The sequence below is a fragment of the Lottia gigantea genome (assembly GCF_000327385.1).
Source record: "Lottia gigantea unplaced genomic scaffold LOTGIsca_27, whole genome shotgun sequence".
NCBI lineage: Eukaryota > Metazoa > Mollusca > Gastropoda > Lottiidae > Lottia > Lottia gigantea.
Window position 1 is genome coordinate 207,130 of NW_008708846.1, and position 27,046 is coordinate 234,175.

At 31.8% G+C, this 27,046-nt stretch overlaps 1 protein-coding gene across 1 annotated transcript in view; it reads left to right on the forward strand.

Moving 5' to 3' along the window:
* Positions 1 to 27,046, forward strand: part of LOTGIDRAFT_232244 (hypothetical protein) — a gene marked incomplete at its 5' end in the record, with an annotated part of 88,511 nt that overhangs the window by 24,192 nt on the left and 37,273 nt on the right. Inside the window, 24 exons of the mRNA XM_009056213.1 lie at positions 181 to 263; positions 736 to 869; positions 1,120 to 1,212; positions 1,409 to 1,594; positions 1,997 to 2,154; positions 3,602 to 3,824; positions 4,172 to 4,342; positions 5,026 to 5,088; positions 8,338 to 8,447; positions 9,647 to 9,941; positions 11,937 to 12,010; positions 12,517 to 12,649; positions 13,354 to 13,461; positions 13,973 to 14,058; positions 14,838 to 15,005; positions 15,682 to 15,796; positions 16,199 to 16,387; positions 16,871 to 16,995; positions 18,972 to 19,167; positions 20,168 to 20,540; positions 21,134 to 21,293; positions 21,724 to 22,061; positions 25,069 to 25,238; positions 26,784 to 27,008. Of these exons, the coding sequence (XP_009054461.1) occupies positions 181 to 263; positions 736 to 869; positions 1,120 to 1,212; positions 1,409 to 1,594; positions 1,997 to 2,154; positions 3,602 to 3,824; positions 4,172 to 4,342; positions 5,026 to 5,088; positions 8,338 to 8,447; positions 9,647 to 9,941; positions 11,937 to 12,010; positions 12,517 to 12,649; positions 13,354 to 13,461; positions 13,973 to 14,058; positions 14,838 to 15,005; positions 15,682 to 15,796; positions 16,199 to 16,387; positions 16,871 to 16,995; positions 18,972 to 19,167; positions 20,168 to 20,540; positions 21,134 to 21,293; positions 21,724 to 22,061; positions 25,069 to 25,238; positions 26,784 to 27,008 (3,976 nt within the window). The remainder of the gene's footprint in view (positions 1 to 180; positions 264 to 735; positions 870 to 1,119; positions 1,213 to 1,408; positions 1,595 to 1,996; positions 2,155 to 3,601; positions 3,825 to 4,171; positions 4,343 to 5,025; positions 5,089 to 8,337; positions 8,448 to 9,646; positions 9,942 to 11,936; positions 12,011 to 12,516; positions 12,650 to 13,353; positions 13,462 to 13,972; positions 14,059 to 14,837; positions 15,006 to 15,681; positions 15,797 to 16,198; positions 16,388 to 16,870; positions 16,996 to 18,971; positions 19,168 to 20,167; positions 20,541 to 21,133; positions 21,294 to 21,723; positions 22,062 to 25,068; positions 25,239 to 26,783; positions 27,009 to 27,046) is intronic.

The window sequence follows — 27,046 nt, forward strand, 5'->3', positions numbered from 1 at the left end:
AGTTATTCAATATAAGTTGATAAAGAGCTTGGAATTGGAATATAAAATATACCCACATCACTTACATAACCTTGTCTTCCAACTTAGTTATAAAGTTTCACAGCAGTGATCCTTCGCAGCATTAGGTACCAAGGTATTATGTTACCCAAGTTAGAAGACTGTCTTTTCTTTTTTTTTTAGACATACAGATGAATTGATTAAACGTTTAGAAAACGCGGGTTTAGGATACCATGTTGATGCTGACGCTACCACTGATAGAATGGGTTAGCTTTTAATTGATTAAGTAGAAATCCTTGTTTTGATGATGATGATGTCTTTGGGGTTGACCAAAGCACGGAATTTTTCATGATATTATTGACATGTTTATGTCATACACAATTTTTTTTTTAAATCGTAATTTTCCATTTGTTATATTTATATTTAAAGGGGCAATCCGTTTTTTTTTGTAGGTCCAAATTTTTTTTCTCTCAAATTTATGATTACTATTCAACAAAATCTAGAGAAACGTGTCCCTTTAACTAAAAAATCCTGCCTTTTTTTTTTTTGAACGCCAACGCAAGTTCGTTACGCATTTTGGTAGGTGTAAGAAAACTACTGTAAAATATAAGCAAAATAACACCAAATTGTAGAAAAAAAATTTTCTGCAAGGTTTCAACAATTAAATGACATTCTAGTATAATATCATGTAATTGATGTATTTGTACACTGGCTGTAATAAATTGGAAATGTTTATAGGCCGTGTACCCATGAGAAGACTAGTGTATAGAGTACAACCACTACCAGCTAGTATGTTACCATTAGTATGGGACTTTGGTCAGTTGAATACTACGATAGAAAACTTATATATTCAGCAAATGGTGCAACGTGCGGTATGTTTTATGACAGTATTTAATACACAGTGCTCTATAGATAGCTCCTTGTTTTCATTGTACTTAAATTGTATATAATGCAAAATTGAGAATAATGTAAGCAATAGTGAGAGCGCTTTTCACATTCTTTTTTTTTTAGAGAAACTTAATGAATTTTTTAACTTTCACTTTTGATTCTCGATTTTCTTAGTTGTACCCAGTATACTATACTGTACTGTACTGTAATAATATAATTTGATCCTACATGTAGATTGATGAAGAAGAGTTAGGTGATATGCCTAAGTTAAAAGAAACCCTCAGTAGTATTCTAGTAGCATCACAAGATTTTATGAGATCACAAAATGTAAGTTCTTCTTAAAGGTCAGATCTCACTCACCTCAACATGTTTTTCCAAGTCATTTCAATAATACTATGCAAGACTACTAGAGAATTAACTGTGGAAGTCTACAGTACTTGATCAGTCAAAATAACAAGATTCTTGTATCGTTACAGCAATGTTGAACAATAATATTGTCATATTATGACCTTTCTATTTTCAGAATGAATGTAGTTTTGTAAGTTTACGAGATGTAGAAAGAGTGCTAACTGTAATGTGCTGGCTTCTACAACAAGCTGATGAAGGAGATTTATTTGATAAGATTAAAGGTGATGAGAATGATGATGAGGAGTGGGGAGAAAAGACTAATGATGATGAGGAAGAAGATGATGAAGAAGAAGACGAAATGGTTTGTTGGATTATGTTTTTGCATTTGATTTTTGGGAAGGAGGTGTTGGACTATATAGGGTAGTACTGATACTTCATTAAGGAATTCATTTTGGAGAAGAACTATCTGGTGCTTTTGATTGGCTGGTTGATTTTCTTCAGATATCAAATTCTTTTTAAGATATTCATCATGATTAACTTTTTGACTTAAAACATTGTCTTGTTAATGATCAGTCAGTATGATCTTAAAATTTCCTTCATATTTTTCTTGATGCCATAGCATGTTTTTACTTAATTAATGGAAATTATTGCATGGCAAGCTTTCAATCTTAACATGATTCTAGATCTATGAAACTAAATATGCATTGATTTCAACCATTCAATTTTTTACCTTATCTGTTTTGCTAACTATTTACTGTTTTAGGTCAATGATATAACCATAGCCTTGATACTGGCTTTAGCTGTGTGTTATAGATCAGGCTTAAGGTCAAGAGATGAATTTGACAAGGAAATTATTAAAACGTTCAAACCACCATTTTATTTACCTGATGGTATTAAAGAATATCAGAGAATTATTGACAGGTATAATTTATTTACTATGGCAGTTAAAGTTAAATGAAATAAACTAACAGAACTGATATCTGTAAATTTGGAACTCATTTGACCTTTAGGAAGATTCATATCAGAATGCATTGTTGAAAGTCTGAAAGAAAATAGGTAAAGTAATTTTAAACTGTTAGTCATTCAGGTAAAGTTAAGAGTTAACATAGAAAAAGCGTTTGATGGGACAATAAACCAAGATCACCCTTGCTTCAGACTTTAAAAATCTTCAATAGTTGAAAATTGGAAAAAGGTTGCTTGATAATCTTTCATATTGCTCAATTTCTTGACGTTTTCTGTCTTTGATATGATCAAATAATTGATCAGTGAGTTGGTTATGATGCTTTTTATACGCCCACATGGAAATGTAGATGTATATTGCCATCGCCTCTGTCCGTCCGTCCATCCACATTTCTTGTATGCGCAATAGAGGCTACATTTATTATCGGATCTTGATGAAACTTGGTATGCATGTATATAATGATGAAATCTCAGTCTAGTTCAAATTGGAAATGATTGGATGAGTTGTGTGTATGATGAGACCGTGTTCACATTTGAATTTGATGATAATTTGATGAAATGTTTTTGAGGTTTTGCCTTGACTTAAAAACATTTTTAAGATTATTTGTTTTCATTTCTGACAGCTGGTAGTGGGCATATGATACCTTGCCTGGCCAGCTGTTTATTTAATTTTGATTAATGGAATTTGATGAAGTTTGGCAGACATGTACATGCTCAAGAAATGAAGATCAAGTTAATATCTCAGTGTTTTACAATTATTATTAACTTTTTATAGCCCTAGTTTGCAGCAAAATGATTTCTGATCTATTTATATTTTTATACGCCCACATGGAAATGTGGACGTATATTGCTGTCGCCCCTGTCCGTCCACATTTGTTGTATGCACGATAGAGGCTACAGTTTTTATCTGATCTTGATGAAACTTGGTATGCTTGTATATATTGATGAAATTTCGGTCAAGTTCGAAATTGGTACTAATCAGATGAACGGTTTCAGAGTTATTGCCCTTGACTTAGTAAAAACGCATTAAATTTGGCTTGTATGCACGATAAAGGCTACAGTTTTTATCTAATCTTGATGAAACTTAGTATGCACGTATATATTGATAAGACCTCAATCAAGTTCGAAATTGGTAATAATCTGATGAATGATTTCAGGTTTATAGAGACTGCATTATCCGATCTTGATTAAAATTGGTATGAGACCTTACTAAAGCTTGAAATTAGTAATTGGTTTCACATATTAAACCACTACAGACTTTGTTATCATTTCTGACATCTGATAGTGGGCGTATGTTACCTTGCCTGGCATGCTATCTTCGCATACTGCCAAAACTGAAAGTTGTTTTACAATTTGGCAAACTGAAGTGTTTGATGTGTTTCAACATCACATTTTTTCTCATTTTCAGATGTCAAGAAAGTTTCTTAGAAGATGTTGATTTGGGTACAAATATTGCTAAAAACCATGCCTTGAAAGAAAATATTTTTTTGATGGTTGTTTGCATGGAACTAAGAATACCTTTATTTCTGGTTGGTAAACCTGGCAGCTCCAAGTCACTGGCTAAAACTATAGTAGCGGATGCTATGCAAGGAAACTCATCCAGATCTGAATTCTTCAAAAATTTTAAACAGGTAATTTGGACTAGATATATACAATATTTGCTTATGCTTAATTCTTATTATTAATTATTGCTGTACTTCAAGCTTAATGCATATCAAAAGATATTTGATTATTGGAAAAGGTCAAGTGTTCTGAAACCCAATTAAAAGTTCTGACACAAACTTTGGCAGTATAAATTTAGTTTAATGCAGTACATGTCTCGCTCTGTCTATTGTAGCTACATTCCTGATTATGCTTGTATAAATTGTTTCTAAAAAAAATTAACCCATTTCTGTTGTTCAAATAAGGTTGATAACTTTAATAAGTATAAGTTTACATCAATTGTTCAAATTCCATACCTTCATCTTCTGTATTTTAGACTCACATGGTTTCATTTCAATGTAGTCCTCTTTCAACTGCTGATGGTATATTGAGTACTTTCACTCAATGTGCCAAAATACAAAAAGATAAAAATCTTGATGCATTTGTTGCTACAGTTGTATTAGATGAAATTGGATTGGCAGAAGATTCATCTAAAATGCCTTTAAAGGTAATTTTTGATTCTCATATATATTTTGGCTACAAAGAGATTTGTTTTCTTTGCATATATACCAAAGTTCTAAATTGGGTACATGCAGCTCAGCTGTCTACATGCTGTAGAATTTTCTTGTTGAATACATCTGGTAGCTATTCAGTAAATGAGTTTTTAGCTCATACATTAAAAGTCCTATACAGGAAGTAAAGTAAAGTAAAGTCAGCGGTCCTGATGAGTATTTTATATTTGAAGCTTGTGTCTTAAGCACAAAAAAAAAGAAAGAAACCTATATTTTACAATGGTAACAATTTAAGTTTATTACAATCCTTTCTACTAAGTAGTCCTTCCCCAAACGTCTTTTCAAGGTTGACTGGAATTCTTCCAGCGTATCAGACTTTCACAAAATGTCAGTTCTTGAAAATATGAAATAAGGAACAGAGAGGTAGTTTTACTGTGAAATCATTCATTTATTGCATCAAATTACAATTAATATGAGTTTTATTGTTTTCTATTTGACATGACTGATGTAATAGTAAGTTATGTCCCATGAATGAAATTATTGTTTGTCATTCACACTTACTAGTTAGTGGGGACTAGCTAAACCATGAAATCTACAGAAAGTTGATTCCAGGCAAGTATTAATGACTTCACAGTAATCTACATGTATCCGTAATGAATATGAAGTATCTGTGTTTTAGACGCTCCATCCTTTACTAGAAGATGGCTGCCAAGGAAATGAGAAAGCTGAACCTTTCATGAAAGTAAGTTGATCTGCAAAAGTGTTAGTGTTAGTCCTGTCCTGTCCTGTCCTGTCCTGTCCTGTTAAATTTTGAACTGAAAATAGTTTCTCGAGGGATTTTTATACGCCCACATGAAATGGGGGGCGTATATTGCCGACACCCATGTCCGTCCGTCCACAATTACACGTAAACACTCTACAAGACACAATTCTTGACGGATTTTGACAAAACTTGGTATGAGTGTTTGTAATCACCCAAGGATGAACCCTGTTGAAAATCAGAAGAATCGAAAAATATTTAGTATAAGTTATTGCCCTTGTTCTTGAAAACGCGTTCAATTTTTAGCTCGTAAACACTCTAGAAGGCACCATTCTTGACAGCTTTTGACGAAACTTGGCATGAGTGTTTGCTATCACCCAAGGATGAACCCTATTGAAAATCAAAAGAATCGAAAAATATTTAGTATCGGTATGAGTTATTGCCCTTGTTCTTGAAAACGCTTAAATTTTTAGCTCGTAATCACTCTGGAAGGCACAATTCTTTACAGATTTTGATGAAACTTGGTGTGAATGTTTGTAACCACCCAAGGATGAACCCTATTGAAAATCAGAAGAATCGAAAAATATTTAGTATGAGTTATTGCCCTTGTTCTTGAAAACGCTTTCAAATTTAGCTCTAAAACACTAAAAGGCATGATTGTTGCTGGATTTTGATTTTGGTTTTCTTATTCAGTCCCGCACTGAAGATCGAATATTTGCCTTCTAGAGTGTTCACAAGCTAAAAATTGAACACGTTTTCAAGAACAAGGGCATACGCAATATTATTCAGTATCGTCCTAAATAGTTCAAAAGAAGTGTACGACTGAAGGTTGAATATTTCATACTGGTGATTGTTACTGTACTGATAAATATTTTTATTCAAAATCAAAGCTGCCAGTGGGCGTATATTACCTTGCCTGGCAAGCTATCTTTAATTTGTGAAAGGGCTAGTAGGCACATTTTTGACAGATTTAAATGAAATGTGTTGAAATTGTTCATTATTTCCCAGTGCTGTACCCTATAGATATTACAGGTTTATTTTCAACATAGAGAATTACGATAATTATGCATGAAACTATATCTAAACTTTTTATATAGTTTTTATACGCCCACATGAAATGGGGGGCGTATACTGCCATCACTCATGTCTGTCGGTCCGTCCGTCGGTCCGTCCACAATTGCTCGTAAACACTCTACAAGACACAATTCTTGACGGATTTGGACAAAACTTGGTATGAGTGTTCGTAATCACCCAAGGATGAACCCTATTGAAAATCAGAAGAAGAAATTCTTGTTTTTGAAAACGCATTCAATTTTTAGCTTGTGAAAACTTGAGAATCAATTCAATCTTCTGAATAATATAACCAAGTTTTGTCAAATTCAAGAGCTAAATTTGAAAGCGTTTTCAAGCACAAGGGCAATAACTCATACTAAATATTTTTCATTTCTTCTGATTTTCAATAGGGTTTATCCTTGGGTGATTACGAACATTCACACCAAGTTTCATCAAAATCCGTCAAGAATTGTGCCTTCTAGAATGATTACGAGCTAAAAATTGAACAATGGCAATAACTCATACTCAATATTATTCAGTATCGCCCTAAAGAGTTCAAAAGAAGTGTATGACTGAAGGTTGAATATTTCATACTGGTGATTGTTACTGTACTGATAAATATTTTTATTCAAAATCAAAGCTGCCAGTGGGCATAGATTACCTTGCCTGGCAAGCTATCTTTATAAATTTAACATTTCCTATTATAATTGATACGAGGCCGGTGTTTTCTTGTTAACGGTTTCTTAGCGTCTGGGAAAGGAATTCCGATGCTACAGACATGCGCAGAAGGTTTTGTTTACAAATGGCGACAAATTTTAGTTCAGAAACATAAAAATTAATTGTATTTGTGTACTTCTACTGTTGTTACATGTAAATTATGGATTATTATCATTATGGAAAAATTCACAAAATCACAATAATGAGAAATGAGATTTAAAAAAAATACTTACGTAACCGTTTAAGAATTATTTTATCGATTGTGACTTACCACTTGGATTTTTCACTTTGAAACTTTCACGAAAGGTAAGGGGCATCTTTCTCTACATGTTGACATGAAGAATTATTTATTTCACGATCAAGACCACAAAAACTCATTGAAAAAAAACGGTCTAGCCCTTTTAAAAAAAACTTTATAAGTATTTCATATAAGCAGAAAATCGACAAATATTTAATATGGGTTATAGCCCTTGTTCTTAAAAATGTATTCAATCTTTAGCTCTTAAAACAAAATTCTGAACTGATTCAAATGAAACTTGTTGAAAATCTAAATTAAGTCTTTGAATAAAGCTTGTGCAGTATGAAAGTGTTACTCGCGAAATATTTAATTTATTGATAGCTCGGATGACTTGGCTGCCATTACAATGGTGGGCTTATTACAATGGGCCATCGCTTTTTTTATCTGATTTGATAGAACTTTGGTGTGATTATTTATATTGATGAGATCGTAGTCAAATTTGAAATAGATGATTTCCCTTGACTTGGTAAGAACGCCTAGGATGAACCCCATTGAAAATCAGAAAAATCTAAAGATATTTGGTTTGAGTTATTATTACCCATGTTCTTGTGTTTGTAATCACCCAAGAAAATGAAAAAAAATGAAAAATATTTAACATGAGTTATAGCCCTTGTTCTTCAGATTTGAAGAGATTTGGAGAAATTGTTTACTATTGTTATTATTTTATGTGAGTTATTGACCTCGTTCTTAAAAAACGCATTTAATTTTGATTTCGTAAACACTGAAAGGCACAACTCTTGCCAGATTTTGACAAAACTTGTATGACCCCTAAAAGTTCAAAAGAAGTGTATGACTGAAGGTTGAATATTTCATACTGGTGATTGTTAATGTACTGCCGAATATATTTATTCAAAATCAAAGCCGCCATTGGCAAGCCATCTTTTCTTTCAAAATGATTGACTGGTTGAAGAGCTATGCACTAGCATTAAAATGATGCTCAATGCCCTGCTCAATCAACCCATTTGAAAATGACCCCACCTATTGCAACAGATGGTTTGCTTTTATTTGTATGACACAAATTGTTAAGTGTTTTGTTAGGATGTGGACTTTGTAATCAGTATATGGGCTTGTGAAAGATTTATGAAATTTTAATTGCTTCCCATATAAATCTGGAATTTGCTTTGGACTGACTGGACTGAACGTTACTGAACATAACTTTCCAGGTTGGTTTTATTGGCATTTCAAATTGGGCTTTGGATCCAGCTAAAATGAATCGAGGTATATCAGTACAAAGAGAAATTCCCGATGATGAAGAACTTATGAATACAGCAGAGTAAGTATAAAGCTAATACTATGACATATCTCATACCATTTTTATACGCCCACATTAAATGGGGGGCGTATATTGCCGTCACTCATGTCTGTCCTTCCGTACGTCGGTCCGTCCATAATTGGTCATAACCACTCTATAAGACACAATTCTTGACGGATTTTGACAAAACTTGGTATGAGTGTTCATAATCACCCAAGGATGAACTCTATTGAAAATCAGAAGAATCAAAAAATATTTAGTATAAGTTATTGCCCTTGTTCTTGAAAACGCGTTCAAAATTTAGCTCGTAAACACTCTAGAAGGGACAATTCTTGACAGATGTGAACGAAACTTGGCATGAGTGTTCTTAATCACCCGAAGATGAACCCTATTGAAAATCAGAATAATCGAAAAATATTTAGTATGAGTCATTGCACTTGCTCTTGAAAACGCGTTCAATTTTTAGCTCTTAAACACTAAAAAGCATGATTCTTGGATTTTGACAAAACTTTGTTTTATTATTCAGTCCTGCGCTGTAGATGGAATATTTGCCTTCTAGAGTTTTCACAAGCTAAAAATTGAACATGTTTTCAAGAACAAGGGCAATAACTCATACTCAATATTATTCAGTATCGCCCTAAAGAGTTCAAAGAAGTGTATGACAGAAGGTTGGATATTTCATACTGGTGATTGTTACTGTACTGCCAAATATTTGTATTCTAAATCAAAGCTGCCAGGGGGCGTATATTACCTTGCCTAGCAAATATGTCAAAATTTGCGAAATCAATAGTTTTGATCAGACTTTGATGAAAATTTGGATTTATATTTATATTGAATTTCTTATTATTTATGGTAGCTGGCAAATTTGCACTCTTGAAATGTCTGCAGGTCAAAGAAAACAAAAGTTTAGTTACTTTAACACTTAAATATACAAACTTCCCTCCCTGGAAGTAATTCCTGATTTGCACTGAATGGCCCAAAATCAAATTTCAAATCCAGAAAATTCAGTCAGATTGAACAAAGAAACTTTCATTCCGTTTTTATTAAGCTTTTGTTTTTGATATAGCCACTTCAGTTAGGGTCTAAAGACAGGCCTCTTAAACATTTGTCAACATAACCTTTTGACCTAACCCTGTGTTATGCCTGTAAATTGACAAGTAATCCCACTTTACATAAATAAATGGATATGCATTTATCCATTTATTATTCTGTTTTTGTAGTGGTATATGCTCCAGCTCTAAGACAGTACACAACAGAATAACTCCTGTATTATCCGACTTAGCAAAATCATACTTAAGTATATTTGAAAAAGCAAGAGAAAAGAGAGAATTCTTTGGATTGAGAGATTTTTATAGTTTGGTTAAGATGGTGTATGGATTTGCTGAGGAATTCGATAAAACTCCATGTTGGCATCAACTTGAACATTGTATAAAAAGAAATTTTGGTGGTCTAGATACTATTGATGCTGTAAAAGTTTTCAAAGATAATTTGAAAAATGTCAGTACAGAGGAAAAGGTAAATTCCATTTCTTAACATGATTGACTATAGTATTTAAAAGATAATCATTTGATATCTGTATAATTCATGATATAAAACACAATGGAGTTGAATGGAGTTGAGTGAAATCAACTTTATTAGTTGGATATTGTACATACAAATACTCAATTGAGTAGTGACAACTTATATAAAGTTCTTCTTCCGTCATATGGCGAAACCCATATTTCCAAACGGAAACTAACTTTTTTTTATTTTGTACGAATTATTGCCTTCGTTCTTGAAAATGCATTCATTTTTAGCTCGTAAACACTCTTGCCTGATTTTGACAAAAATTATATTGTTTATCATCACCCCAAAAAGTTTAAAAGAGGTGCATTAAATATTTCATAATGGTGATTGTTACTGCAATACCAAATATTTTTATTCAAAATCAAAGCTGGTAGTGGGCATCTTTTACCTTGCCTAGCAAGCTATCTTTCACCATGTCCAAATTTGGTTTGTGAAATCAATAGAGTTTTGATTAGACTTTGATGAATATTTGGATTTATATATATATTGAATGTTTGAAGTGAAATATTTTCATCATTGCTTGAACTATTGCATTTGACTATATTGCGAAAAATGTCTGTGAATGTGATAAAGGCTACTGTCAAACTTGATATGTTTATTTATATTCATAAGTCATGAGACATTGGATGTATTAAAATTGGTCAACCTATTATGTTGCCCTTGACATGAAGGGATTGAAAAGAGGTTTTCCAGCCTTTTTATGTGCATCGGGGACTTCCATTTGAGACATTCCAATTCTTCTTCCGATGCCTGTGGTTCCTGCAATTCCAGAAATGATGGAGCTCCCTCAAGAGAATTTGTAACAATCTACCACTATACCACAATAACGTAATAATATATGTTATCTCCCCTTACAAGATAGAAGCATTTCTAACTAAAAATTGCACTCATTTATTTATTCCTTCACCATTGCCTTATATAGTTTTAACGGACTGGAAGAGACATTCTGTGAGTAATTTGACTTTCGCTGTATAAACCCAAGTCCTAAACATGAAACTACAAATATTTCATGATCTAATAACTGTAGAGGTTTGAACATAAATTAACATTGTACACATGATAACAGACATAACACCATTTATGGAGTGGGCATGGCACATCCAGTATAGATTCACATTTACCTTCTATATTTGAAATTTTTGTTATGCAATGTATCCATTTCTCATCATCCATTAAATTTGCCATAAAAAAGGTCAATATTTTGGCCAATTTGCAAAAAGAGTAAGTTTCTTTGGTCTTTTTTACTTTTAAAAAAGGAACAGGATTTACGATTTACAAAAAAAAATGTCAAAGGTTATTGCTCTTGGTTGTCCATTCATACATTCATCTTTGATATTTGACATCTACTTTAGGTTTTACACGCCATCAAAAACTTTCAAGACATATATCTCGACCCTTACCTTTGGTGACATTGTGATCTACTCTAGCCATTAATATCTTCATTTGAGTTGTGCTATGTTAATTATCAGTCAATAGACCTGGTCTTATATGCCCACATTATAATGTGGTCTTATATTGTTGTTGTCCCTGTCTGGCCACTCGTCCTTCCACAATTTGCTTGTGAACACAATAGAGGCTACAGTTTTTATACGCCCACATAAAATGGGGTGTGTATATATTTTCGTCACCCACGTCCGTTCGTTCACATTTACCTTGTGATGGTTTTATACTGTTTACATTTTCAAAGTTTTTATGACCTTGACCTTTGTTGACCTTCCCCGTAACAAGGTCAATGCAATCTGCTGATACTTTCATATTTGATGTCAAGCATGTGACCTAGGGGGTTTTTCAGATTCTCTAGCAAATTGGTTCAAAGTCCCACTCTGTGCCACATGTGGCTCTAGTTTAGTTTTTTAATTATACAGTTTGAAGTTGTATTTTAAAAGATTAAGTCTGCCATGATATTTTGGGTATATTGCAAAATTGAGTGTAATGTTCTTTCAGCCTCATGAAAATGATCCTGATTGTAGTGCATTGGGACTGATAGAAGCTGGGTTGTTTGGAAAAAGTTCTCAAAGGTAATGAATAGACAATATTAGCTATAAATATTTTTTTGTGTTGACCTTTCAAGAAGGAATCCAAAAGTTGCTCAAAAATTCGCAACTTTAAATTTAGGTGTTGCTCCACAGCTGCAAATTAGGCAGATAAATAAGTTCAGCAAAGACAACTATTATGGATATACTACTCCTTTAATTTAATTTTGCAACTTTTCAATTCACATACAGGAATCTTTATCAAGCATGGAATGTTCTACCTACTTCCAAATGTCATTTAAATATAATAGATAAATAAGTATCTAGATTAGTTCTTTATTATGAAGAAACCTGTGAAAATTTTGTAAAAATCCAGCCAACGACATTAAGTTTCGTTTAATTTCATTCAATTTTCTTAACTCAAAACCTTAACTTGCTATTCTTGGCATACTATTTTTTTTTAATTTTAGTTAAAAACTTATGACAAATTTTGTATGTAAAGGAGTCTTGAATGTAACTGAAAATCATTCCTTTGAAATATCTGATTTTAGTGATAGCAGATATCTGCTTCTGCTGACAGAAAACTATGGTGCATTAGGTATTTTACAAGAACAAATATTGCAGAAACATCGTGTTCAAACAATATTTGGTTCAAGTTTTCCAAGAGACCAGGAATATACACAAGTAAGTAAAATTCTAATTTGTATTAAAAACAAAATAGCTATTGGCTCCGTCACACCAGAAAGGTTCTTAATGCACTGCTACTGGGACAGAAAATTGTGCAATTTTCGTCACTATTCGTGTTTCTGAGGACATGTTTAAAACAAAGGTTCGTGGATCTATTCTGAAACGCAAAGAAAACGCCATGAGATCAGGAGAGTCGTTCAAAAGCTTTGTAACATCTGTTGAGCGGTACAAAAGTGCAGTAGACATAGTAATGTCTCTGTAATATCAATAGAACACAATATGGTCGCATAACTAACGGAATGAGGTCGACTGTTTTTAAGTTTGTAATTTTTAAGGACTTTTTTTTCTAGTTTTCGTCACGTTTGACCGCCACTTGTACATTTCATGTTGGTGTAAGATTGCAAATTGTTGCTGTCCGATGTGACAGGGTTATATAATTTAGAATGTGTTTTGTACTCTTTGTTTGGACAAATATTGTTTACAACCATGTCTTTCCGTTCGCCACTTTTTTCAGTTTTCAACTGAATTTGGTTTTGTACATTGGTTCAATTCTTGTAAAAAAAATAGTAAATCATTTACCAATGCAGTTTGCTGTGAGGACACTCAAGGTTACCATCAAGACTATATGCCTAGTAGAGTCTAATATGTGTTGAGTCATTCTTCATATTGTGATGAACCCTTTTTATTTGTTACTAACTCAGGTCTGTCGCAATATCAACAGAATTAAAGTCTGTATGGAAACTGGTAATACAGTTATATTGTTAAATTTAGAGAATTTATATGAAAGTTTATATGATGCCTTAAATCAAGTAAGTACTTTGAACAAAATGAGTTAATGTAGTAGACCTCTTAATTACAGCTTTCAAGTTGAGTTCAAAACTGTATTGTTTACATTAAATTTTTGATTATTTGTTTTTTTCATCAAAAAAAGACTGTAAACAATATGGCCTTGTGTTTAATTAATTGTTACTGTCTGTCAAAACTTATATTTTGATTTACAGAAGAATGTAGACCCAATTTATGATAAATGATGTCAATATCAATAATGAGAAAAAACTGCCCTTTCTCAAATATGTGTGGGGGTACACCTCATCTGAAAGTATCTTTATCAATTCGGTTTTAATGATGTAAAAAATGATATGTTTTGAGGAGGCAATAAAGACGTAAATGTGGCAATTTCACTGGAACAAACAATGCTACCCTTTTTTGTTCATATTATCAGCCTCATTCTGGATTCAGTAGGTCTATAACACTGAGTGCCTAATACCTTGACATTGTGATGATGCTGTCTCACATACTCTGTATATTCTTTTCTTACAGTATTATGCAAAATTTGGCGGTGAAAGATACGTTGATCTAGGTTTAGGTTCACATCGTGTCAAATGTCGTGTACATAAAAACTTCAGGTAAGAAGTGTTACTTATATGAGTTATTGACCTTGTTCTTGAAAACTCATTCCATTCTTGGCTCGTAAACACTAAAAGGCAGAATTCCTGTTGGATTTTTAACAAAACTCCGTAATATTGAACAGTATAACCCCAAAAAGTTCAAAAGAAGTTTATGTCTGAAGTTGAATATTTCATACTGGTGATTGTTACTGTACTGCCAAATATTTGTATTTAAAATCAAAGCTGCCAGTGGGTATCTTATTACCTTGCTTGGCAAGCTATCTTATAGATTGAAGCTGCTATGAAATTTATAACCTTTTGTTCTACAGTAATTTTTGTATAAAGGATTCAATTGCTCTACAAGACACAATTCTTGACTGATTTTGATAAAACTGTGTATGAGTGTTTATTATCAACCAAGGATGAACCCTATTGAAAATCAGAAGAATCAAAAAATATCAGTATGAGTAATTGCCCTTGTTCTTAAAAATGCGTTCAAGTTTTAGTCAGTAAACACTCTTGAAGACCCAACTGTGAAAAGATTTTTACGAAACTTTGTAATCTTATTCAGTATCGCCCCAAAAAGTTCAAAAGAAGTGTAAGACTGAAGGTTGAATATTTCATACTGGTAATTGTTACTATTCTGCCAAATATTTCAATTTAAAACCAAAGCTCTCAGTGGGCGTATATTACCTTGCCTGGCAAACTATCTTTGCTCTTTAATGAGTCTACTTGTGACTTTCATATCAGTCAGTTTTGCCCCATTCTTTAAATTATTATTTGTTTTTATATTTTAGACTAATTGTTGTCGCTGAAAAGAAGGTTGTTTATGAAAAGTTTCCAATTCCACTGATAAATCGTTTAGAGAAACACTTTCTGACACTTGATAATATAATGACAAAAGAACAGGCTGAGGTTACTCAAAAGCTTAAAGATTGGGCTAGTAAACTGTCTCAAACTGAGAGGTAAGAAAATACAGCTACTTTAAAACTTTTTCGACCGATTTTGATGAAACTTAAAATGGATGTTATTGGACCTAAATCGAAAGGTTTGAGAGAGTTTAGTTTACTTCTGATTAAATTTAAGGCTTTTTCAAGATTTAGGCCTCTTACGTCAGTTTTGAGGAGTTATCGCCCTTTAACCTCTATACAGTAAGTGCTTCTATCAACATCAATTGCTTCAATTTTTTGATGGAATCAAATTAAATTCGGTATGTGTATACATATTCTTAAAACGAAGATCAAGTTCGAATTTGAGCTATTTTCGACTGTTAGAAGCAGAGTTATAGCCCTTGCCCCAAAATCTTGAATATGCTATTACTCTCTTAGTTTTCAACCAATTTTGATGAAACTTAAAATGGATGTTTCGTTTTTACCATCCACATGCCGTGAAGGGCGTATATGGCTATGGTCCACTATCTTTTAATGAGCTTTGAGAAAAACTATTTGCACTGACCGAAAATATCGTCCATGAAATGAACCGAATGTTAGTTAGTATTCTCGTAACATGAATCTACATTTACATAAAGATATAGCACTGATGATCAGGAACCACCACATTTTTTGCTTATCAGTGTAACGTTTCAGTCTTAGTCAAACATAAAATAGTATTGTTACTAAAATCAAGTCTGTTGTTTAGTAGATACTATTTAAGAAATAAAGATAAAGGAAAAGTAGAAGAAGCTTTCATGGGTTATCATTCTGATGCTGCAGCAGCCATTGTTTTAAAGCTGTGGAATGATTCAGACCAACAAAACGTGAGTTATTATATTTCTCATTTCATCATATTACACAAAATAGCTCTTATAATTGAATTGTGTCAATTGTCCTGTTATGGTCAGTGTTAACAAGTCATTTGAAATTCATAAATATCCATAGTCTTACATGCAACTATATGCAAGGATGATTTCATTTAAAAAGGTCAATCTGAGCTAAAAATGTTAAAGATATACTGTGAGCTAAAACTGCTTTTTGCTCATATGGATATGTCCTTTAAATTCAATTTCTATTTCTATCTGTATCTCTTTAATCTGATTATAGACGACCCAGGTTTTTATTATGAAAATGAGCACCATCAGGTGGTAGAGTAAACATACAGATGACTTTATCTCTGTAGATCTCTTTAACAGTATATCTATTCATCTTGGAACATGTTTTAGATATTTGAACTATGTAAGAAAGAATTGTTATGGTGCAGTACCCCTGAAGCTGTTTTACAAGCAGAGAACAGCCCCATAGCAGCAGAGAAAGATTTCTTGAATCATGTTTATTTTGTTGAACAACAACATACTGATATATTTTCCTATGTTTTACCAAGGATCCAAGGTTCAAACACATTATTTGCTCAGGTAATTCATAACAATTCATTGTTTAAGACTAGTGCTTTGTTTCACTTAGCAAATTATGAAACTTTGTCACTTTGTCAATGTTGTCGATCAACCTTTACCAGTGGGTCAAGGGCTGCCCAGTTTGGATTTATTCCAAAAATAATTGTAAGGAATATGATTAAAAATAGGTAGGAATTAGATCACTTTAAATGTTGATGTTTTCAAATATTTGAATATACAGTATTATTATTTCCTTGAGATGTTGTCTTATAGTGTGCAAATTATAAAATTAGATATAATGTTTGTATATTCATCATATTCTGAGTCATTCTGATTACAGAAGCAAGTTACATTAGAGAATGAATAGCCTATGTGTCGTCACTTAACACTCAATCAACAGAATTAACTTAGCTGTCCAAGTACATGTGGATTTATTCATTTTGGATGAAGAAAGCCAAGAATCTGAATGTATTGAGACCCAGAAACTTATTTTGTTCTTTTTAGATAACAACACATTCAACTTTATTAACAGATGAAGAAAAAAAAGCCTTTCTACTTCCACTCAGAAATATTCTGTTATTAAATCTGCAGTCCTTTGATACTGAACAACAATTCTGTCAACAAATCAAGTAAATACAACTTTCAATTTTATACAACCACATTTAGTTGTCATATATTGTCATCGCCCCTGTCCGTCCGTCCACAATTGGATTGGATAGAGGCTACAGTTTTCATCTGATTTTAATGAAATTATTGTTATGATCATTTATAATGATGAAATCTTGGTCAAGTTTGACTTGAAATTGGTTGGTGAACACTATAGAGACTACAGTTTTCATCTGATTTTAATGAAATTATTGTTATGATCATTTATAATGATGAAATCTTGGTCAAGTTTGACTTGAAATTGGTTGGTGAACACTATAGAGACTACAGTTTTCATCTGATTTTAATGAAATTATTGTTATGATCATTTATAATGATGAAATCTTGGTCAAGTTCGACTTGAAATTGGTTGGTGAACACTATAGAGACTAGTTTTCATCTGATTTTAATGAAATCTGGTGTGATCATCTATTACAATGAGATCTTAGTCAAGTTTGAATTTGACGATTTTGCAATGAGTGAAATTTGAGTTATTGTCCTTAACTTAGTAAAAATGCAACAAAATTTGTTGGCAGTTTATGTCAAAATTTTATGAAATTTTGTGTGTTTGATTAAATCAACAATATTTTGTACAAATTAGGTTTTTGGTACGATTTGACACAGATTGGCGACCGCTTTTGATATATTAAAAATTTATCAGGGAAGTGGGCGTATATTGCTACGCATTTACTTGTTGAATATTCTTTTATGTGATAATGTGATAAAACACGAGATCTGCTAAAAAAAAAAAATTTTGTTTATTCCCGAGAAAGGGTATTCTGAATTATTGGACTACTCTAGTTTTCTATAGCAGATTATTTATTGGAATGTTCACCCATGTGTTGTGCTATAAGGTATCCTATACTGTTCTATAGCACAGTCAGTTAGAGCGTTGGTTTTCTTCATGATGTAATTTGCATAGTAACGTCAAGCAAATGTCGGCTTTGGGTCCGATCTCAAACAATCTTTATGATTTATCAAACAAACTTTATGTTTTATCAAACAATCTTTATGTTTTATCAAACAAACTTTATATTTTATCAAACAAACTTTATATTTTATCAAACAAACTTTAACCACAAAATGACCACAATCTTATTAAATAAATTGATCCACACACAGAAGCTATCATCTTTACTACAAGGGGGACAAATTATATCTGTCTGTGTTGATAGCTTGTGCCAGGCTTAAAGTTTTGTGAAAAAAAAAGATAAGCAAATGTCGGCTTTGGGTCCGATCTCAAACTCTATGTTTTGTCAAACAAACTTTATGATTTATCAAACAATCTTTATGATTTATCAAACAAACTTTATGTTTTATCAAACAATCTTTATGTTTTATCAAACAAACTTTATGATTTATCAAACAAACTTTATGATTTATCAAACAATCTTTATGTTTTATCAAACAAACTTTATGATTTATCAAACAATCTTTATGATTTATCAAACAAACTTTATGTTTTATCAAACAATCTTTATGTTTTATCAAACAAACTTTATGTTTTATCAAACAATCTTTATGTTTTATCAAACAATCTTTATGTTTTATCAAACAAACTTTATGTTTTATCAAACAATCTTTATGTTTTATCAAACAAACTTTATGTTTTATCAAACAATCTTTATGTTTTATCAAACAATCTTTATGTTTTATCAAACAAACTTTATGTTTTATCAAACAATCTTTATGTTTTATCAAACAAACTTTATATTTTATCAAACAAACTTTATATTTTATCAAACAAACTTTAACCACAAAATGACCACAATCTTATTAAATAAATTGATCCACACACAGAAGCTATCATCTTTACTACAAGGGGGACAAATTATATCTGTCTGTGTTGATAGCTTGTGCCAGGCTTAAAGTTTTGTGAAAAAAAAAGATAATATTATTATTTCTGAATTATGTTGTGGATGTATGTTATATTAACTATATTTATATCAATCTTTTATAGAAATTTTGGTCAGAGCTGTACTGAGGGGAATAAAATATTGATTATACAATGTGACAGTCATGGTGGTACTACAAATTTAGTAAAGAGTGCTCAATATTGTGTTGATGATAATTTACCGAAGTATCTAAATAATTATCATGTAATATTCATAGTTCAACTTGATAGAATGACACAACAACAATTTACTGGTTATCAGGTAAAATCCATCAAAAACAATATTACTACTTGACGTGTTTTTAGTAAAGTTTCAAAAAAGGAAAACGGTTATCCATCCAGAATTTATTCTGGCCATTATATTACTGGAATATATATTTTACAACAAGTGTATTTTGGATGGATATAGTTGTATCAACTTTTTCTTTACTCCTTGAAAATGCTTGTTTTCAGCTTGTTTTGACTTCTGGACAGTTCTTACATTCTCACTGATGGTTACCACAACCTTTCTATATTGATCATATCTGCACATGACAATGTTAATGACATTTGAGACAGTGACAACATTTAAATTGAGTTCCATTTTATTCTCAGGTAAAGCAAATATTTAAGGGAATATGTTGCTCATGTCTGTGTAATTTACTGATACAGATGATTTATGAAGGATGAGCTGTATGTTTACCAACTATATCTGTTAGTCGTCAAAAAACTATGTTCAATGTGAAATATTATCATCTGAATCGTTCTGACAAAAAGTTTCTGAATTGTTCCAGACAACAAGCTTCTGCTTTGTTCTGACTGTTTCTGACAAAAAGCTTCTGAATTGATCTGACAAAAAGCTTCTGAATTGTTCCAGACAAAAAGCTTCCGAATTGTTCTGACTGTTTCTGACAAAAAGCTTCTGAATTGTTCTGTTTGTTTCTGACAAAAAGCCTCTGAATTGCTCAGACATTGTTTCAGACAAAAAGCCTTTGAATTGTTCTGACTCTTTCTGACAAAAAGCTTCTGAATGGCTCTGACATTGTTTAACACAAAAAGCCTTTGAATTGTTCTGATTGTTTCTGACAAAAAGCCTCTGAATTGCTCTGACATTGTTTCTGACAAAAAGCCTTTGAATTGTTCCGACAATGTTTCTGACAAAAAGCCTTTGAACTTGTCTGACTTTTTTCACAACAAGCTTCTGAATTGTTCTGACAAAATCCTCTAAAATGATCTGACAATAAGCCTCGAAATTTAAGTAAAAAACTATCTATTCTTTACAGGGTGGTAAATGGCATTGTTTACATATAGACGATCTTCGTCCCATTGCTAATATTGGTGCCAATTTGATGCAAATGAAGCAGAATTCTGTAGCAGTATTATTCAAGCGGGAGAAAGACATGGAAGATTCGCTTTATGAAAAAATGGTGGCCAGTCCATCTAGTGACAGTGGTTTGGAGCTGGAATCTATAAATATAAGTCTTGAAGATTCTGATGTTAGGAAAAATGATGGTTGTGACATGTATTTAACAGATGAATATTTTCATTCTAAAGTCGTGTCATGTATCCAAGCAGCTGTTGGTCGTGTGAAAGATAATAATGATACACTATCCAGACCAACTCAACGAGTTTCAATATTGATTACACTTCTTAAAGGTTAGATTTTTACTTGCAAGTTTTATCATTGCTTCCATATATTTATAAATTATCAGGTAAACCAATTTTGAAGTTTTTTCACCCATTCTGCTAGTCTATTCAGGTAAGAATCCATATTGTTGGGGAAGTCATCAGCCGTCGAGAACAAGTCCCAAATCTTGTACAATACTTAATGCCGTATTGTAAAAATTTCTCCACTCGTAATTCCTTTCCAAGGCATGACCACTCATATAACACCAATGTATTATTTGATTTAAAGGGGATTAAGAAATACTGAATGCTTAGTGCTATAATAATTAACAGAGTGTAAAACAATTGAAACATACCAGCCACCCAGTAAAAAAAAAAAATATGCATCTGAGGAGAAATTTTTTTAAATATTTTGCACATAAAACAAAATGATTTTGTAGTTGCTTATAAAGTATGCACTTCTTCTGGCTCTATGGGGTTCCAAAGTGATATGTAGATGTGATGGCCCAAAACAGAACAATAACACATCTGTATATCACGTCTGGTGAAGTAGGTAGAATTGTCTGTTTACTTTGTAATTACTGAACTTTGATGTGATTTGTAAAATTGAAATAATATTATAGATCATGGACATGAAAGTGAATTCAGTAAAGGAATAAGATCCATTGTAAGTCGGTTACTAATGGAGAAGGAGAATGAAAGAGGTGGTTCTCAAGTGTCTAGCAGGTGGCTAGTGTCTGAAGTTTGTAAATCAGATAAGATTCAAAAAACAGGAACCTTCAGGTCAGAATCTAATTTGTAGTTCTGTACATCCTATCTGTTTTCAAGCATTATTTTACTTATATGTTACTTTTTATGCAATTTGCAATGGTAAACAAGTAGTTGAAATTTGTGTTATATTAAATGAGTCATTCAATGTCAAGTGGACCAAGTTTTAGAACATTGTAAAAGTTATAAAAAATGTATGTTAAAGTACATAGTCTTAATCCAACCAATCCCAAATTTTAATTGAGATTAGATTTTCAAACCCTTCAAATGATAATAATACAATGCTCTAACTTTGTAGATTACGAATTTAGTATCATAAAATAGGTTGCGATTGGTCCTTATTGTCAAAATATCTAGGATTTTACATCTGGTTTGTTCTTTTTATTCAATTGTAAAAGAGCTTTGCAACTTTTCCATTATATTTTATGATATTATCTTATTACAGACGGGCTATTGGACAGTATTTTGAAGAAAAGATCACACCTATTCTGGCTGGAACTGTAGCCCTATTGGATAAGAATTTAAACATGGATATTATTAAAGAAACCAATGGATGGAAAGAGAAATTATGGTTAGATATCCTAAACAGAAACAACTTGTTAGATTTGAAATATTCAAATTTCATTTCAAGAGAAAATTCTGAAGTTTTGAATGAATTTGTTGTAAACAACACAGGCTATGGACAGAGATGTTTTCAATCTAGTTTTCCTTTTTCCTGGCTGTATGTTGATTTGATAGAGAAGACTTTGACATCTTTAGAGTATAAATCTGAAGATGAACAAGGTAAGTGCTTTAGAAATGAAATGAATGGAGTTTTACACCTTACCCTGGGAACAAAATAAGTGGTATGGCATCGCAGTTTGCGATACAATTTTCAGTTTTTTTGGGATACATAATATTTTTTCTAATAATAAATGAAAATTAACTCATTATAAAATTTGGTGTCTGAAGCAATGATCCGTTAATTTGTTGCACCTTTTAGTAAATTTCTCGAGGACTAAAAGTCGGCATAGAATCAAAGGAGGCATGATTGTTACTATAAATAGTATCGTAGTCAGAGATCATGCTAAATAAGGAATATTATACTGAAGTGGATAGCAGACGACATTTCGGAGAGATAGAGTAGAGCAGCTTGGATATGGCCTTCGTGGTGGAAACAAATACAACTCTCCTAATTGCGACAAAATGATAAAAACTTTAAATATCCATTTCCGTAAGAAAAACCGCACACCCGAGGTTTGAATATAATCGGTTGGTTTGAACTTTTCTCAATCGAGAATCATACTTGCGCGACCTTGAAAATTTAGAAATATAATGTCACGGGAATAAATATGACAAATGCAAGTATTTCATCACTTCAACAATAACATTGAAGATATCAGGAGTAAGAAAAGCCATTATTGAAGAAATATTATAAAAAGTAAACATGTAGGCCTGAGTGTGCATTATTTATGATGACAGATTTTTTAGATTTACTCAAGTGCCAAAAGGAATGTGCAAATACATTTGGAGTTTAAGGTCTACTTCTTTTGTATTTATATTTTCCACTGGTATTAAAATTGATAAAATCAAGAATTATATAATTCAGTGATACTATTCATAACTTTTATTAAACATTAAACAAATATTTTTAAAAAAGTGCTATACAATTTCAACTATCACAGAAGAAATCGCCCCTCAAAAGTTAAAAATGCTATTCAATTTTGGCCCAAAGAGCAAAAAACTGCTATGCATAATTTGTACCCTGTTACCGTAAGTGCTATAATAGAAGAGAAGTGCAAAATGTATAATGCATAACAATCATTGCATAAACTTTTTTTTATAAGGCTTAAATTAAATCCTATGAGATCTTTCTGAAAATAAGGAAATTAATCAAATTTTTGAGAGGATTGAAATTATATTGTGTGTCTGATTGGACAGAAATCATCTTGTGTGTTCGATAAGATAGAAATTATCTTGTGTGTTTGATAAGATAGAAATCATCTTGTGTGTTCGATAAGATAGAAATTATCTTGTGTGTTCGATAAGATAGAAATTATCTTGTGTGTCTGATTGGACAGAAATCATCTTGTGTGTTCGATAAGATAGAAATTATCTTGTGTGTTTGATAAGATAGAAATCATCTTGTGTGTTTGATAAGATAGAAATCATCTTGTGTGTTTGATAAGATAGAAATTATCTTGTGTGTTCGATAAGATAGAAATTATCTTGTGTGTCTGATAGGACAGAAATTATCTTGTGTGTTTGATAAGATAGAAATCATCTTGTGTGTTCGATAAGATAGAAATTATCTTGTGTGTTGATAAGATAGAAATTATCTTGAGTGTCAGATAGGACAGAAATTATCTTGTGTGTTTGATAAGATAGAAATCATCTTGTGTGTTCGATAAGATAGAAATTATCTTGTGTGTCTGATAGGACAGAAATTATCTTGTGTGTTTGATAAGATAGAAATTATCTTGTGTGTCTGATAGGACAGAAATTATCTTGTGTTTGATAAGATAGAAATTATCTTGTGTGTTCGATAAGATAGAAATTATCTTGTGTGTTCGATAAGATAGAAATTATCTTGTGTGTCTGATAAGATAGAAATCATCTTGTGTGTTCGATAAGATAGAAATTATCTTGTGTGTCTGATAGGACAGAAATTATCTTGTGTGTTTGATAAGATAGAAATTATCTTGTGTGTCTGATAGGACAGAAATTATCTTGTGTGTTCGATAAGATAGAAATTATCTTGTGTGTTCGATAAGATAGAAATTATCTTGTGTGTCTGATAGGACAGAAATTATCTTGTGTGTTTGATAAGATAGAAATCATCTTGTGTGTTCGATAAGATAGAAATTATCTTGTGTGTCTGATAGGACAGAAATTATCTTGTGTGTTTGATAAGATAGAAATTATCTTGTGTGTTTTCGATAAGATAGAAATTATCTTGTGTGTTCGAAAAGATAGAAATTATCTTGTGTGTCTGATAGGACAGAAATTATCTTGTGTTTTGATAAGATAGAAATTATCTTGTGTGTTCGATAAGATAGAAATTATCTTGTGTGTCTGATAGGACAGAAATTATCTTGTGCGTTTGATAGGACAGAAATTATCTTGTGTGTTCGATAAGACAGAAATTATCTTGTGTGTCTGATAGGATAGAAATTATCTTGTGTGTTCGATAAGATAGAAATTATCTTGTGTGTTCGATAAGATAGAAATTATCTTGTGTGTCTGATAGGACAGAAATTATCTTGTGTGTTTGATAAGATAGAAATCATCTTGTGTGTTTGATAAGATAGAAATTATCTTGTGTGTTTGATAAGATAGAAATTATCTTGTGTGTTTGATAAGATAGAAATTATCTTGTGTGTTCTATAAGATAGCAATTATCTTGTGTGTCTGATTGGAAAGGAATTATCTTGTGTATCTGAAACAAATTGTCTGGTTTATCTGTTGAGATCGAAATAAACTTTAGAGTCTGATTGGATTGATGTAATTATGTGTGAGGGTATAATTGAATAGACATGTTTGTGAGAGTATAATTAAATAGATATGTTTGTGAGGGTATAATTGAATAGATATGTTTGTGAGGGTATAATTGAATAGATATGTTTGTGAGGGTATAATTGAATAGACATGTTTGTGAGGGTATAATTGAATAGATATGTTTGTGAGGGTATAATTGAATAGACATGTTTGTGAGGGTATGTATGTAAAAATTATATTTATATATCTCATTGCTGTGTCTGTTTTTGTGTGATTCTAATTAATTACACAAAATTATCTTCATCTTTTTTAGGTGGTGACATTGTTAAACATGCATCTGACATTATAAATTGTGATCAAGAATTAGTTTCTCTTCTTACAAATATGAATATAACAGATGAAATAAAAAAAGACATGTACATATCTTATATCGGAGACTTTATTCAGATGAAGTATGGTAATTTCAATGAAAGTCTTCAAAAGGTAGGCTTATGTGGATGTGTATCAGTTTTCAACTGAATTTATTGAATTTTGATCGGAATTTTGAGGCTACAGTTTTTATACTCCCACATGGAAATGTGTAAATTCCAAATAACAATAAGAGTTGAACAAAACCAATCATGAAGATGATTGTGATCTCAGTTGTAAAAAACTATGAAGCTTTGACAGAATGAAGATAGGCTTTAAATAATTAAAACTTCAGTCAAAATAAACCATTTATTCCTCTAAAAACACACTTCCTCAGGGAGTTCAAAACCAACACAATTCAAATGTGGACATACATTGCCGTCGCCCCCGTCCATCCATCCATACAACATTTCTTTTATGCCTGATAGAGGCTACAGCTTTTATCTGATCTTGATGAAACTTAGTATGCATGTATATATTGAGATCTCGGTCATGTTCGAAATTAGTAATAATTGGATGAATAGTTTCAGAGTTATTGCCCTTGACTTAGTATAAACGCGTTAAATTTTGCTTGTATGCACGAGTTATTGACCTTGTTTGTGAAAATTTGTTGTGTACACAATAGAGAGCTGGTTTCTTAATGGATTTTGATAAAATTTTGTGTGAATCGTTGTTATAACTTCAGGTTGAACCTTATTGAAAATCTAGACAAATCGAAAAATATTTGAATTATTGCCCTTGTTCTTGAAAACGCGTTCAATTTTAATTTGAAAATGTGTTGTGACAGCTGGTTTCTTGATGGATTTTGATTCAGTTTAGTATCATTGTTTGTTCTCACCTAAGGATATACCCTAGTGAAAATCAGACAAATCGAAAAACATTTAATATGACTTATTGCCCTTGTCCTTGAAAACAATTCTGAATAGATTTTTAAAGAAACTTGGTTGAATCACCCTTTCCTTATTGAAAATTATTGCCCTTGACTTAATACAATGCGTCAAATTTGGCTTGTAGGCACAATAGACTAATTTTTATCTGATCTCGAGGAAACTTGGTATGCATGTATATATGGACAAGATCTCTCGTTGAATGGTTTTTGAGTTAGGAAAAAACGTGTCGTGATTTGTTTGTGAACACAATAAAGACTACAATTTTCATATTTGACGCTTTTTCGATCAACGGAATTTGAGTAATTGCCCTTGACTTAGTATAAACGCATCAAAATTTGTTGGCTTGTGAACATGATTGAGGTGACAATTTATGTCAGAATTTTTTGTTTTTTTGTTTAAATGAACAATATCTTGCACAAATTAGATGTTTGGTATGATTTGACACAGATTGGTGACTGCCCTTCATATACTGAAAATGTAACAGGGAAGTGGGCGTATCTTGCTAGGCAACCACTTGTTGATTTCGAGGTTGGGAGGGTTTTATTCCCCAAATATACAGGCCTAGGATGGAACAAATACTTCATTAAGAAAATGAAATTAATGGTCAGGAAATGCTAGGTATTTTCTTATGTTCTGACTTGAAATTAGATAAAATGATAATTCAACCAATTAATTATACAAAGGTACAAAATGATGGAAATTGATGGAGTAATTATCTTTTTAATTGTAGGTAATAATGGAACTATTGATTACTGCTTTAAATCAATGTGAATATTATGCTGAAAAAATGGATATTTGTGAGGTTTTGGTTGCTGTACATTATGTATATCTAATAACTAAAATTAGAATACAACAATTAATAGAGATAGCTTATATTTATCCTGATGTGATAGGAATTATTCAACAACAACTAGAGAAGAATGGTGGACATCCATTACTTGACAACAGAGTAATGGTAAGTATATTATAAAACAGAGTAATATTCTGATGTAT